Here is a 13,732-nt window from a genome sequence, read left to right on the forward strand (position 1 = left end):
AGGCTTTGTTTCAGAAAAAACTGTAGGGGGCGGTGCCTGTGGCTCAAAGGAGTAGGGCACTGGCCCCATATGCTGGAGGTGGCGGGTTCAAACCCTGGCCCAGCCAAAAAAAACTGCAAAAAAAAAAAAAAAACCTAACAAAAAACTTCACATTAAAAAAAAACTAGGTTATTATACTTAAGTCATTTGATCCTTACCTTACTCCTATAATATTGGTGCTCCCATTGTAATTTACTAAATAATGTAAGTCGTATCATCCACCTGCTTCATGGAATTATGATTAAGAGGTAAAATAATCGGACAGCACCTGTGGCTCAAAGGAGTAGCCTTTATGCCGGAGGTGATGGGTTCAAACCCAGCCCTGGCCAAAAACTGCAAAAAAAGAAAAAAAGGCAGTAAGATAATCAACATAAGGGTGACACAAGTAGCTCCAGGAGTAGTGTTGGCCCCATATACCAGAGGTGGTAGTTTCAAACCTGGCCTCGGCCAAAAACTGCAAAAAAAAAAGATAATCAACATATAACACTTAGCATAAAGCCAGTCACTGGGCTTATTAAATATCAGTAATTATCTTCATCATACACACGTTTACTCAAGTGATTGCTCAACTAACAAGAGTGAAATAGATACTCCTTTAGCATGCACTCTCTTATCATTCTGCTCAGTGGGATGTCCTGCAATGGGGGAGAACTTGGACCTTGTTACCTATTCCCTTGGACCATGGGTCTACCTCCCATCCTTTCAAGTGTGACTCTGGTGGCCAGGTGTGATAGTTCACACCTATAATCCTGGCACTATGGGAATCTGAGTCTGGTGGATCAGTTGAGCTCAAGAGTTTGATACCAGCCTGAGCAAGAGTGAGACCCCATCTCTACTAAAAATAAGAAAACTAGCCGAGCATTGTGGCCGGCACCTGTGGTCCCAACTACTTGGGAGGCTGAGGCAAGAGGATCACTTGAGCCAAAGAGTTTGAGGTTGCTATGAACTATGACATGACAGCATCCTACAGAGGACAACAGAGTGAGACTGTCTCAAAAATAAATTTAAAAAATTAAGATACGGCTCGGTGCCTGTGGCTCAAGCAGCTAAGGCACCAGCCACATATACACCTGAGCTGACGGGTTCAAATCCAGCCCAGGCCTGCCAAACAACAGTGACGGCTGCAACCAAAAAATAGCCAGGTGTTGTGGCAGGCGCTTGTAGTCCCAGCTACTTGGGAAGTGGAGACAGGAGAATCGCTTGAGCCCACGAGTTGGAGGTTGCTGTGAACTGTGATGCCATGGCACTCTACCCAGGGTGACAGCTTGAGGCTCTGTCTCAAAAAAAAAAAAAAAATTAAAAATAGGCTCGAGGGCAGCACCTGTGGCTCAGTGAGTAGGGTGCTGGCCCCATATATCAAGGGTGGAGGGTTCAAACCCAGCCGCAGCCAAACTTCAACCAAAAAATAGCCAGGTGTTGTGACAGGCACCTGTAGTCCCAGCTACTTGGGAAGCTGAGGCAAGAGAATCTCTTAAGCCCAGGAGTTGTAGGTTGCTATGAGCTGTGACATCACAGCACTCCACCCAGGGCTACAGCTTGACGCTCTCTCAAAATAAATAAAAAATAAAGATATGTACTGATACAGCATGGCTTCTTGGTAAGACACACTTGATGCGGTATTTAACTGAGGGACAAAATTGAGTGGGTAGTCATCTGCGCACACTGTGTTGGGAAGATAGTAAATATGATGATGGTAATTATAAACATTTGTTCTTTGTTCTAAGCACATCACTTAGTCCTGTAGTCCTAAATGGTAGCTATTGCTTAAAGGGAGGGACACTACTGCACAGAGATGGTAGCTTGCCCACAGTTATCTATCAGTTTTTTGGCAGAGCTGGGAATTGGACTTGGGCCTCCTTGTTCGGGTTTTCATGGTTTTTTAACTATGGCACTAAACTGCCTTTGTGATGGTAACCTGGGCCCAAGAGGGATTCATGAGCTGCCCCTAAAGAATCATGGGTGCTGTAGTGGGTGGCTGCAGGCTCTTCTCCCTGTCTTCCCAAGTTGACTCTGGTTTTGCCTTCTTTTCTCAACAGGTGTGTCCAGCATCATGGCCTCCTCCCAGTAACTGCAGGCATTTAATAAAGATGTGTTGACTTTGACTTGGTATCTCTCACTGGCTTCTCCTCCTTTGCCTCTGCCCCTTGCCCACCAGAGGGAGCCCAAGAACAGCCACCGCCCGCTGGCTGCTGGATTTGCCTCTGCTCTGGCTTGGCCCCTACCCTGCCCACTGTGGGGTTTCTGCTTCCTTTCTTCCGGATAGACTTCTTCCCTGGTCTGGACTCTTTGAGGTCATGGGTGAGAAGGGCAGAGTTGAGTCAGCAAGGAGGAGGAGGGTCTAAATGAGATGTAGGAGCCCAGCCCTGCAGTTAAGCCTGGGCTCCTCTTGGAAGAATGGAGGGGGTTGCCTCTGTCTCAAATCTTGGCTCTGTGGTTGTTAGAACCAGGAAGAGGCTGTTGGCCCCAAGTCCCAGCCTACGCCCTTCGGTAGTGTCAGTGGCCAGGAGACATAGCTCACCTTAATTGATCCTTAGCAGGGTTGGTTTTCTTTTGAGACAGTGTTAAGTTGTCGCCCTGGGTAGGCTGCTGTGGCATCACAGCTCACAGCAACCTTCACACTTGGGCTTAAGTGACTCTCTTGCCTCAGCCTCCCAAGTAGCTGGGACTACAGGCACCTGCCACAACACCTGGCTATTTTTTGGTTGTAGTTGTTTGGCAGGCCTGAGCTGGGTTCCAACCCGCCAGCTCTGGTGTACGTGGCTGGTGCCCTAGCCACTTGAGCTATAGGCACTGAGCCAGCAGGGTTCGTTTTCATTTCCATTTTGCAGGCACTCTGGCCTAGTGAAAGAGTGTTGGTTTTAATGGGAGGGGATTGGGACAGTGGAGCCTGCCTTCTGGGAAAATTGGAGGTAATGCAAAGCCCCAATAGATGTTAATGTCTTCATGTAGATAGGTAGCTGCTGCTTAGTGCTTGTTCCCCAGTCCGGAGGAGAGCTTCACCAACCTGTGGAGAGGGCAGCTGTGGTGCACAAGAAGCTTCTCACATGTGCTCACACCCAAATCCCTCGGAGGGTCCTGACTTGAGAAACTGGGGGGAGCAGATGCTCCACTCTGGGGTCCAGACCTGAGCAAGGGCCATAAACTGAGAAGCACCTAAACGTTGGGGACAGGCTGGGCACAGTGGCTCATGTCTGTAATCTTAGCACCCTGGGATGCTGAGGCGATGGATCACCTGAACTCAGGTATTTCCTCTAGACCAGCCTGAGAAAGACCCCGTCTCCACCAAAAATAGAAAACACTTGGGAGGCTGAGGCAAGAAAATTACTTGAGCCCAGGAGTTGGTGGTTACTATGAGCTAGGACACACCAGCAATCTATCTGAGCCTTTTTTTGTGGGGGGGGGGGACCTGGGGACGGAACAAATGGGTACTCTGCAGTTCACTGGAAGCCAGATCCAAGGGGAATTTAAAGGACTGAGATGCTGCTAACCATCAATGGACTTGTGCAAATTAGCAAAAAGTACTCTTGCTGGGTGGGGACAATTCCTAGTCACCTACTTGGCAGGTGCCATTGTGCATGTGCAGGGTACAACCTACACAACTGGCCATGGCTGCTCTGCAGGGGAAGAAATAACCTTCATATCCACTTCGGGAAGCTACATCTTGTTTTGCTTTGCCAACCTGTTCCTGCTGCAAAAGGATCACCCTCTGAGCAGCTAAAAGGGGATGAGAAAGACTGCCTGAGTTCAAACCCTGGCCTGGTGGCCTTGGCGCCTATGAGTTTGCCTCTCTGTGCCTCAGTTTTACAGCTGAGGAGAGAAGTCATTAATCTATGTCAGTAGTTGACAGTTAATGCCATGGAGAGTTTAATCTGCCTCAGAACGTTATGAGAAATACAGACTTGTCGCTGTCTCCAAATTTCATCCCAGTGGTTGCCTCTCAAGTTGACTTGGGCTCAGGGTTACTGTTTCAACTGCTTTGCTTCCATAGACACTTCTAGACATTCAGTATCTGTTTATGTCCCCACCTGGTGAAGATTCACCCCCTCTAGTCTGCATCACCTAAGTAGTGTTAACAATGGGATACAGGTGGTGCACACCTATAATCCTAGCACTTTGGGTGACTGAGGTCAGTGGAATGCTTGAGCTTAGGAGTCCAAGACCAGCCTGAACATGAGTGAGACCCCCCCATCTCTACAAAAAGTAGAAAACCTAGTGGAGCATTGTGACAAGCATTTGTAGTCGCAGCTACTTGGGAGGCGGAGGTAAGGCAGGAGAATCACTTGAGCCCAGGAGTTGGAGGTTGCTGTGAGCTGTGATGCCACAGCACTCTACCCAGGGGGACAGCTTAAGGCGCTGTCTCAAAAAAAAAAAAAAAAAGGATATAGCATTTAATAAACTCTGGGGGGTCGAGGGAGGGTTATTGGTGGGTTCTTCCCTAATGTACACAATGTGAGGGTGTTCAACACAGCCCCTGGGTGAAGAGCTCAACTACAACTTGAACTTTACCTTAGAAATGAAAACATTGTAACCTAAGCATTTGTGCCCTCATGTTTGTTTGTTTGTTTTTGTTGTTGTTGTTTTTCGAGATGGGGTCTCAAGCTGTTGCCCTGGATAGAGTGTTGTGGCATCACAGCTCAGCAACCTCAAACGCTTGGGCTTAACCCTCAAGCCTCCAAGTAGCTGGGACTATAGGCACCCGCTACAACACCAGCTTTTTTTTTTTTTTTTTTTTTTCAGTTTTTGGCCGGAGCTGGGTTTGAACCCACCACCTCCAGTATATGGGGCCGGTGCCCTGCTCCTCTGAGCCACAGGCGCTGCCCAGCGGCTATTTTTTTTTTCTTCAGTTGTCATTGTTTTTTTAGTTGGCCCTGGCTGGGTTCGAACCCACCAGCCTTGGTATATGTGGCCGGCACCCTACCAACTGAGGTATGGGTGCTGCCATGTGCCCTCATGTTAATCTGAAATTAAACAAACCAAACAAACTGAAGTTCTTTTTCTTTTTTTGAGACAGAGCCTCAAGCTATCGCCCTGGGTAGAGTACTGTAGCTTCACAGCTCACAGCAACCTCTAGCTCCTGGGCTCAAGCGATTCTCCTGCCTCTGCCTCCCAAGTAACTAGGACTACAGGGTGCCCGCCACAATGCCCAGCTATTTTTTTTTTTGGTTGCAGCTGTCGTTTGGCAGGCCTGGGCTGGGTTCAAACCTGCCAGTTCAGAGGTTTGTGGCTGGCGCCTTAGCTGCTTGACCCACAGGCGCTGAGCCCAAACTGAAGTTCTGAGGTTCCAAGTAGTAATGGTGCAGAAATGGCAAAGCTAAAGCCGCTGGCTGGACCCCATTCGCTCAGAGCCCCTTCTAGTCTCTTTCTGTCCTGAGTCCTACCCCGCTGCCCTTGGACCCTCAGTGGACACACCAGCACTACACTGTCCATGGGTGGTTGCCAGGAAGTGACCTCAAAGCTGATGGTTAAAGGAGCCTTTAAACCTCACTGCCTGGGACAATCGGCTCCATCTCTGAGCTCTTGCTCTGGGGCATTTCATGGTGTCCACTGGGAGCAGGCATGGAGGGGCAAGTGGCCTGTCACCTGGGGGCCCTTCCTCCCAGACCAGGCCCAGCACAAGAGTCCTGGGTTTATGCTCCATGTCAGGCCGGATGATGCTGCCTGCCCCATCCCCACCTCAGCTCAACCCAGCATTGGAAACAGCCAACATGCACAGTGCCTTGTCCCCTTCCTCTGCTTGCCTTCGGGTCCTTTCAGGGACCTTTGGGAGAGGAGAGAAAGATTTCTGCAGCTCCCATACCTGGAGGAACTGTGTCTTTTAATCCCCAACCCCAAGTAGTCGGACTGTGACAGAATCCCTTGTCACATAGTCAGCCAGTTCCTGTTCTAGTCTAACTCAAATCCTTACCCTTACAGCTACATTCCAGTCTGAAGCCCTTCCCATTCCAATCAAGGGCCTGTTGCTCAGGTCCAATACCTTGGAGGCAGCTGGATTAGCCCAATGAAGTCACAGTCATGATAGTAAATCCTCTTTGCATTTTCTTAAATCTTCCTATTCCTCCCTCCTCTAGGCGCTCCCCTCCAACAGGACTATTGTCACAGCCTCCTCACTGGGCCCCCTGTGCTCAACCTTCTATAGTCTGTTCCCCTTAAATAACTAGAGGAAACCAGTGAGCAGCTGAGTCAGATCACAGCACCCCCCTGCTTAGACTCCTACCTTAACTTCCTTTTGCATTTAGAATAAAATTCAAAGTCCTCATCATTGTTTTAAGCTCATTCATTTCTTCACTTAGGATTTATTAAGCTTCAACTCAGTGCCTGACACTGTTTCAGAGATCAAGGATATAGCAGTGGCTAAAAATTCCCCCCTGTGACACACAATACATAATAAATCATGTAGTGTGTTAAATGGCAGTAAGCACTATGGACAAAAGTTAAACAGGGAAGGTGTGGGATGCTACTTTATTTGTTTGTTTGTTTGAGACAGTCTACCTCTATAGCTCACAGCAACCTGAAACTCTTGGGCTCAAGATATCCTCCTGCCTCAGCCTCCTGAGTATCTGGGACTACAGGTGCCTGCTACAACCCCCTGCTAGTTTTTCTATTTTTAGTAGAGATGTGGTCTTGCTCTTAAATTCCTGAGTTCAAGCCTTTCATCTGCCTTGGCCTCCCAGAGTGCTAGGATTACAGGCATGCTATTTTAAATAAGGTGGTCAGGGATGCTGGGATGCTATTTTAAATATGGTGGTCTGGTCTGGTCGGGGAAATCTCACCAGGGAGATGACATTTATGCAGCAACCTGCAGGAGAGGAATTTGTGAGTAAAAGTGCTCCAGTAGTGGAAACCAAATACAAAAACCTGGAGGCTGGAATGTGGCTCTTGGTGTGTCCCAGGAACAGGAAGGAGGCCAGGGAACTGAGGGAGAGTGGAGGTGAGCTGGGCGGGAAATGGAGACCAGGATGTAGAAGACCACCCAGGTTTGTGGGCTGTGCTGAGACAGGACAGGGCTCACTCCTCTGTGACTCCTTCCTTCCTTTGACTGAATCTCACTTTGTTGCCCTTGGTAAAGTGCCCTGGCATCATTATAACTCACGACAATCTCAAACTCTGGAGCTCAAGTAATCCTCTTGCCTCTGCCTCCTCATGCCCTCCACAACATCTGGTTAGTTTTTCTATTTTTAGTAGGATTGGAGTCTCACTCTTGCTCAGGCTGGTTTGAACTCCTGAGCTTAAGTGACCCCCTGCCTCAGCCTCCTAGAGGTCTAGGATTACAGGTGTGAGTCAACCAGGCCTGGCCCTCTGTGGCCTTTTCTCCAGAAGGGTTCTGAGCAGAGGAAGGAGGGATATGATCTGCCTTTGGTAGTCACAGGCTCCCTCTGGCTTCTCTTAGGAAGGAGAGTGTAGGAAGTTGATGAGGAGGTTGCCACAATTGTCCAAGGAAGACAAAGCGAGGGTGGACAGAACCCAGGTGGGGCTGTGGAGGCAGAGGGAAGTGGGTGGATTCTGAATATTCTTGGAAAATGGAATGATAGAATTTCCTGAAGAACTGGATGTGGGTTGTAATGACAAAAAGTGGTCTAAGATGACTGTGAGGTCTGTTGCCTGAGCAGCTGGAAGGCTGGGGATGACTGTGCAATGATCAGGCTTTTAGGAAAGACCAAGAATTCAGCTTTGGCTTTAGATACTTAAAATCTGAGATGCCAGACAGCGCCTGTGGCTCAAAGGGGTAGGGTCCTGGCCCCATATGCGGAGGTGGCAGGTTCAAACTCAGCCCCGGCCAAAAATTGCAAATAATTATAATAATAATTAAAAAAATAAATAAAATCTGAGATGCCTACTAATGAGACAATACCTTTTTTGTTTGTTTGTTTTAGAAATAGGGTCTTTTGGGGGCTGCCTGTGGCTTAGTCGGTAGGGCACCAGCCTAATATACCAAGGGTGGCAGGTTTGAACCTGGCCCCGGCCAAACTGCAGCAAAAAATAGCTAGGTGGTGTGGCGGGTGCCATAGCCACTCGGGAGGCTGAGGCAAGAGAATCGCTTAAGCCCAGAAGTTGGAGGTTGCTGTGAGCTGTGATGCCACAGCACTCCACCAAGGGCAACGAAATGAGACTCTGTCTCAAAAAAAAACAAAAAATAGGGTCTTTCTCTGTCACCCAGGCTGGAGTATGGTGGCATCATCCTAGTTCACTGCAGCCTCATGTAGCCTCAGACTCCTGGGCTCAAATGATCCTCCCACCTCGGCCTTCTTAGCCTCCTGAGTAGCTGGGACTACAGATGGCATGCTGCCACCACACCTGCCTAATTTGTTTGTTTTGGAGAGGAGGTCTCACTATATTGTGCAGGCTAGTCTCCAACTCCTGGCCTCAAATGGTCCTCTCACCTCAGCTTCCCAAATTGCTAGGATTATAGATGTGAACCACTGCACTGGCAATGAAGTCATTTATCTGTATTCATTTCCTTATTTATTGTTACCCCTCTCCACTGTGAGGTTAGCCACTTGAGAACTAACTAGGCATATCATGGTTACCACTATAGGACCAGTACCCAAGAATACTGCCTGGTGCATAGTAGATGCTCAATAAATGTTTGTTGAATAAAAAGAAAATCCTTTACCTGACAGTAGCAGCCAGCCAGTACTTATTCCAATCTAACCTAACTTCCACATCTATTTTGTGACTGTTACATGTCTTTGTTCAAATGTTGGCCTTCTCCGTGAAGCTTACCCTAGAGTATTTGCATTCCAGCTCATGCTTGATTTTTCTCCATGATACTTATCACCTTGGTTTGGTGGGGTGTTTTGGATTTTTGTTTTTTTTTTTTTTTTGTGAGACAGAGTCTCCTTTTGTCACTCTCGGTAGAGTGCTGTGGTGTCACACCTCACAGAAACCTCAAACTCTTGGGTTCAAGAGATCCTTTTGCCTCAGCCTCCCCAGTAGCTGGGATTACAGGTGCCCACCAAAACCCCTGGCTATTTTTTTAGAAATAGTGTCTCACTCTGGGTCAGGCTGGTCTGGAACTCCTGAGCTCAGGCAATCTGCCCGCCTCCGCCTCCCAGAGCGCTAGGATCACAGGAGTGAGCCACTGCACCTGGTTGTATACAGTGCTATCTATTTCTTAAAATTTTGGTTGGGTGCAGTGGCTCACGCCTGTAATCCTAGCACTTCAGGAGGCTGAGGCCGCAGTGATCCCTTTGATGTTAGGAGTTCTAGACCAGCCCAAGCAAGAGCGAGACCCAATCTCTACTAAAAATAGAAAAAATAATGAGCTGGGCACAGTTGAGCGCACCTGTAATCCTAGTTACTGGGGAGGTTGAGGCAGAAGGATCGCTAGAGCCCAGGAGTTTGAAGTTGCTGCGAGGTAATGATGCTGCCACTGCACTCTAGCCAGTGGGGCAAGGGAAATTCTGTCTGAAAAAAAAAAAGATTGTTTATTGTCTTCCTACATCTGAAGATAGTTTCATTAGGGCAAGCATTTTTGTCTTCTTTAGTGCCAATGCATAAAACATGGTCTGACGCACAGCAGGCGTCCAATAAATATGTGTTCAATTTCTGTTGCTGAATGAGAACACCATACATTACATTCCACGCCTGAGTAGGTTAAAGCCCGATGTCAAGACCAGCTTTATGAATAATTCATGTTGACCCCGCCCACGCGCGCATGACGGGCGCGTTCACGCCAGAGAAGGGGCGCGGCCCGTACCCTAGCGGAGAGAAGGCGAGGGGAAGTGGACTTTGCGCAGGCGCTAAGTCCTTGATGCCTCTCTGACTTGGCCCGCACGCGCGCGCGCGCGCGGGAGGGCGGCGGCGGCGGCTCTGTGCGCAGGCGTGACGGGCAGTGCGCAGGCGCGGCCTGAGAGCGGGCTGAAGCGCTGAAGAAGCGGCGGCGGCGGCTCGGGAAGAGGGGCGGGAGCTGAGGCGGGAGTGGACCGGCTGGTGGGCTAGTGAGAGGTGGCGGAATGGTGGACTACCACGCGGCGAACCAGTCGTACCAGTACGGCCCCAGCAGCGCGGGCAATGGCGCTGGCGGCGGGGGTAGCATGGGCGACTACATGGCCCAGGAGGACGACTGGGACCGGGACCTGCTGTTGGACCCGGCCTGGGAGAAGCAGCAGCGCAAGGTGCGCGGCCCACGGGCCGAACGGGCTGGAGGGGGTCTTTCGAAGGGAGATAGGAGGCTGGGAGGAGGTTGGAGGTCCTGAGAGGGAATTGGAAGGTCTGTTGTGGAAATTGGGGGTCCCGAGAAGGAATTGGCGGGTCTGGGAAGGGATTTGGAGTTCTGAAGAGGAATCGCAGAGCTCGAAAAAGGAATAGTAGGGAGTCTGAAAAAATAACTGGAGGCCGAGCAGGGAAGATGCGAGTCTAAAAAAAGGAATCAGGAAGCCTGATGAAGGATTTGGAGGATCTGGGCGGGCAATTAGGGGAAGTTGAGGATGGATGATTGGGAAGGTTGAAATGGAATTGGGATCTGAAGCAAAGGTTAAAATGGAATTGGAATATGGAAGGGTCAGAGCAGGGGTTAGGAGTACTGTCGGGAGAAACAGGGAATATGTGAAAGGTGATTGATAGGTGAGGGCAAAATTAGGGGTCTCAGAGGTCAGAAGAGGAGCTCATATGAAAGGGGTTATTTGGTGAGCAGAAAGTTCTGAGGAATATTAGAATTGGGGGCCTTATGTTGGGTGAGTTCTATAGGTGATGAAGAATCAGAAGTCTAAAGATGGAATAAGGGTACAAAGAGACTGTGGAATTTGAAGGGAGGTGGGAGGATTAGGGAGGCCCAGAAGATGAAAGGACAGAATTGGGTATGAAAAGACATAGGGCTTGGGTGCAAAGGAGGTCTGGCTGGATTGGAGGTCTGAAGAGAGTGGGAGAAGTTAAGGGACCTGTGAATAAGATGTTTTTGAAGAGGGTGAGATTTATTTGGGGTCCCCTCTTTCAAAGGGAAAAGGGGAGATGAGGAATAAGGAATTGATGGGGACAGTGAAGGAGGATACAGAGAGTACTGGGGGTCCTTTGAGGAGTGGGTCTCTGAAGAATTGATGGGAGGTTAAAAGCTCAGCAAAGGGGTGGAGGAGTCTGAGGAAAATAAAGTTTGAAAAAGGTGAGGATGGTGAGAGAGTGTGTGAGCTGGAATGGCGGATAATAGGAGTGGGTTAGTTTAGGAAAATGAAACTCTCCTTAGAAAGGGAATGTGTGATACACAGACTGAGAAAGGAATTGGGGGGTGGGGGCTCCTGGAGATGTAGTCCTGGGACTGGTATATGTGTCATGAAGGGAGAATAAGGATTTTGGGGAGGAAAAACATTCTGGAAAAATTGTGTCTTTTTTGGAGAGATGGGCAAGTGAAGGGATCATCAAGCAGTGTCTGCAGGTTGCATGTGGGAATGTGGGAGCAACTTAGGAGGGATCCATAATAGTGAAAGGGGGATGAGAAGTAGAGGGGTAGGCCCAGGGAAGGTACTGGGGTGTGGGTGGGTGGAGAATAATCTGATGTGGTTGGCGGAGGGGTGGGGGTGTGCTCTGAGTTGATATAAGAGAGGGTTTGAGTGTGCAATAAGAGCTAAAGGAGTATGTTAAGTGGGTGTCAGGAAAGGGGGGGTGTTCAGAAGTGTGTGTGAAGAGGGTGGGAGGTACTTGAAGTTAGAGGCATATTAAATGTGATCTGGATTTTCTTGCCAGATTAGTTACTAATTAGCTCTGTGGCCTTGGGCAAGACCCTTGATCTCTCTTTGCAGTCCTGTCATCTGTAAAATGAGAGAGGTCAAAGGGTGATTCTATAAAGTCAGATGTATATGGAGTTGGGATTTTGGGAGAGGGCTCTAAGGATTTGGGAAAGTGGGTTTGGTGGAGATTTTTTAAGAACATGGGGCTTGGGACTGAAGGGGCTTGGGTGGTGACCTGAGGAAAGAGTATGACTAGAAGCCTGTTGAGGATGTGAGTTGGTGCCCTGGGGCTCAGCACAGGTAGCCCTGTCCGGAGGGGCAGGTGTGGAAGGAATGGCAGCTGAGATGAGGCCTGCCATAACCTTGAGTATATTACCAGCGTCTGTTTGAATTTCCTCCTCAGTAGTAACTGGGGAAGGGGAGTGGGAGGTGGCAGCGGCTTGATGGGAGTGGTGTGCTTATCTGTTGCCCCACTTAACTTGGGTGGGTATGTTGATGTTGAGATAGTTGACATAAAAAGTGCCCTGTGAGAGGAAGGGGAGATCTAGTCTGGAGTCTCAACAATAATGTGTTGCCTGAGGCAGTGCTAGGATGGAAAAGGTTAAGAGTTGCCAAGAGACTTGGAAAGTTGGGAGGGGAACAGGGGGCCACTGCTTGGTTTTTGAGAATGTCTAGAGGCTCTATCTTCTTCAGCTCTGGGTGCTTGAGAAAATGAGCTCCTCACCCTTTTTTCTCAGGTAATGGAGGTGGGGGACCTTCCTTTTTTCTCCCTTCCCATCTTCTAACCCTCCCCAAGTGACTCTCTTTGCTAACTCAGTTCCACTCCCTCCTGGGAATTAGGGTGTGTGCTTCTGCTCACGGCTGTAGTCTTCCTTGCCCACAGGGTGAGGTTGGGCACCATTCAGGCCCTGGGTGGAACCAGGACTCATTGGAACCCCGAGACCTTACTATGATAATTCTCCTGCCTCTTAGCTGTCAGCTTTTCCAGGGCAAGGTAGGGTTGGAGAAAAGAGTGGCTCACAGTGTCCTCTAATAACCAGCTGCTTTAGATTCTCAGTAAGGGACAGATTCTAGTGCATCCTGCTACTCCAGCAAATATTTACTCTTAGCTGTTTTGGAGGGAATAAGTATTGCTTTGCTTCTATGCCCTTTCCCCATTGTGAAGCAGGGATTCTTTGTGAAATGGGGGAAGGAGTAATGGAAAGGAATACACCAATTTGTGCTGTCCTTTTCCTCGAAGGAGACACTCTCCCAGTCACCTCTTATAGGCTGGCTGGGATTTTTCTTTTTTTTCTTTTTGCAGTTTTTGGCCGGGGCTGGGTTTGAACCCACCACCTCCGGCATATGGGGCCGGCACCTTAACCCTTTGAGCCACAAGTGCCGCCCTGGGATTTTTCTACCTAGGTAGAGTGCCATGGCGTCACACAGCTCACAGCAACCTCCACCTCCTGGGCTTAGGCAATTCTCTTATCTCAGCCTCCCGAGTAGCTAGAACTACAGCCACCCGCCACAATGCTTGGCTATTTTTTGTTGCAATTTGGCCGGGGCTGGGTTTGAACCCGCCACACTCAGTATATGGGGCCAGTGCTCTACCCACTGAGCCACAGGTGCCACCCTGCAATGTCACTTTAGTGAGTGACAGATTGTTCTTCTTACCTCTCCAAGGCTGAGCCACTGGGCACTGGGAGAGTGACAGACCTAAGAGTGTCATGTATATATACTACAAAAATCTGTGTCCATAACAGTAGTTGGCCCTTAAAGTGGATAGAATTTAATTATTCTAGGAGTTAAGCAAGAGTTGTCCCAAGTTAGAGGGGGTATGTATCTCATTTCTCCCTGGAAGCCCTTTGCTCTGACTTCTGGGAACACCTGTAACCAAGGCGTTATCCTATAAGTAGGTTGTACAGCAGTTTTGCATGGGAGGGTCTTTGTTTTCTCCTGGGGGATAGAGGAGCCCTAGTCTGGTGTTTGAGCAAATTCTTTTTTTTTTTTTTTTTTTGAACAGGAGCCTCAAGCTGTCCCCCTGGGTAGAGTGC

At 49.0% G+C, this 13,732-nt stretch overlaps 2 protein-coding genes across 4 annotated transcripts in view; both read left to right on the plus strand.

The window, feature by feature from the left end:
* Positions 1–2,141, plus strand: part of EIF3K (eukaryotic translation initiation factor 3 subunit K) — an 18,304-nt gene extending 16,163 nt beyond the window's left edge. Inside the window, exon 8 of the mRNA XM_003796157.3 lies at positions 2,076–2,141. Coding sequence (XP_003796205.1) covers positions 2,076–2,107 — 32 coding nt within the window. The 3' untranslated portion in view covers positions 2,108–2,141. The remainder of the gene's footprint in view (positions 1–2,075) is intronic.
* Positions 2,142–9,866: 7,725 nt separating this feature from the next.
* ACTN4 (actinin alpha 4) overlaps positions 9,867–13,732 on the plus strand; it is a 94,478-nt gene continuing 90,612 nt past the window's right edge. For all 3 annotated transcript variants that reach the window (XM_023516886.1, XM_003796158.3, XM_023516887.1), the window contains exon 1: positions 9,867–10,154. In XM_023516886.1, coding sequence (XP_023372654.1) covers positions 9,993–10,154 — 162 coding nt within the window. In that variant the 5' untranslated portion in view covers positions 9,867–9,992. The remainder of the gene's footprint in view (positions 10,155–13,732) is intronic.

Source organism: Otolemur garnettii, unplaced genomic scaffold (genome assembly GCF_000181295.1).
Source record: "Otolemur garnettii isolate 467f Iridium unplaced genomic scaffold, OtoGar3 scaffold00100, whole genome shotgun sequence".
Taxonomy (NCBI): Eukaryota; Metazoa; Chordata; class Mammalia; order Primates; family Galagidae; genus Otolemur; species Otolemur garnettii.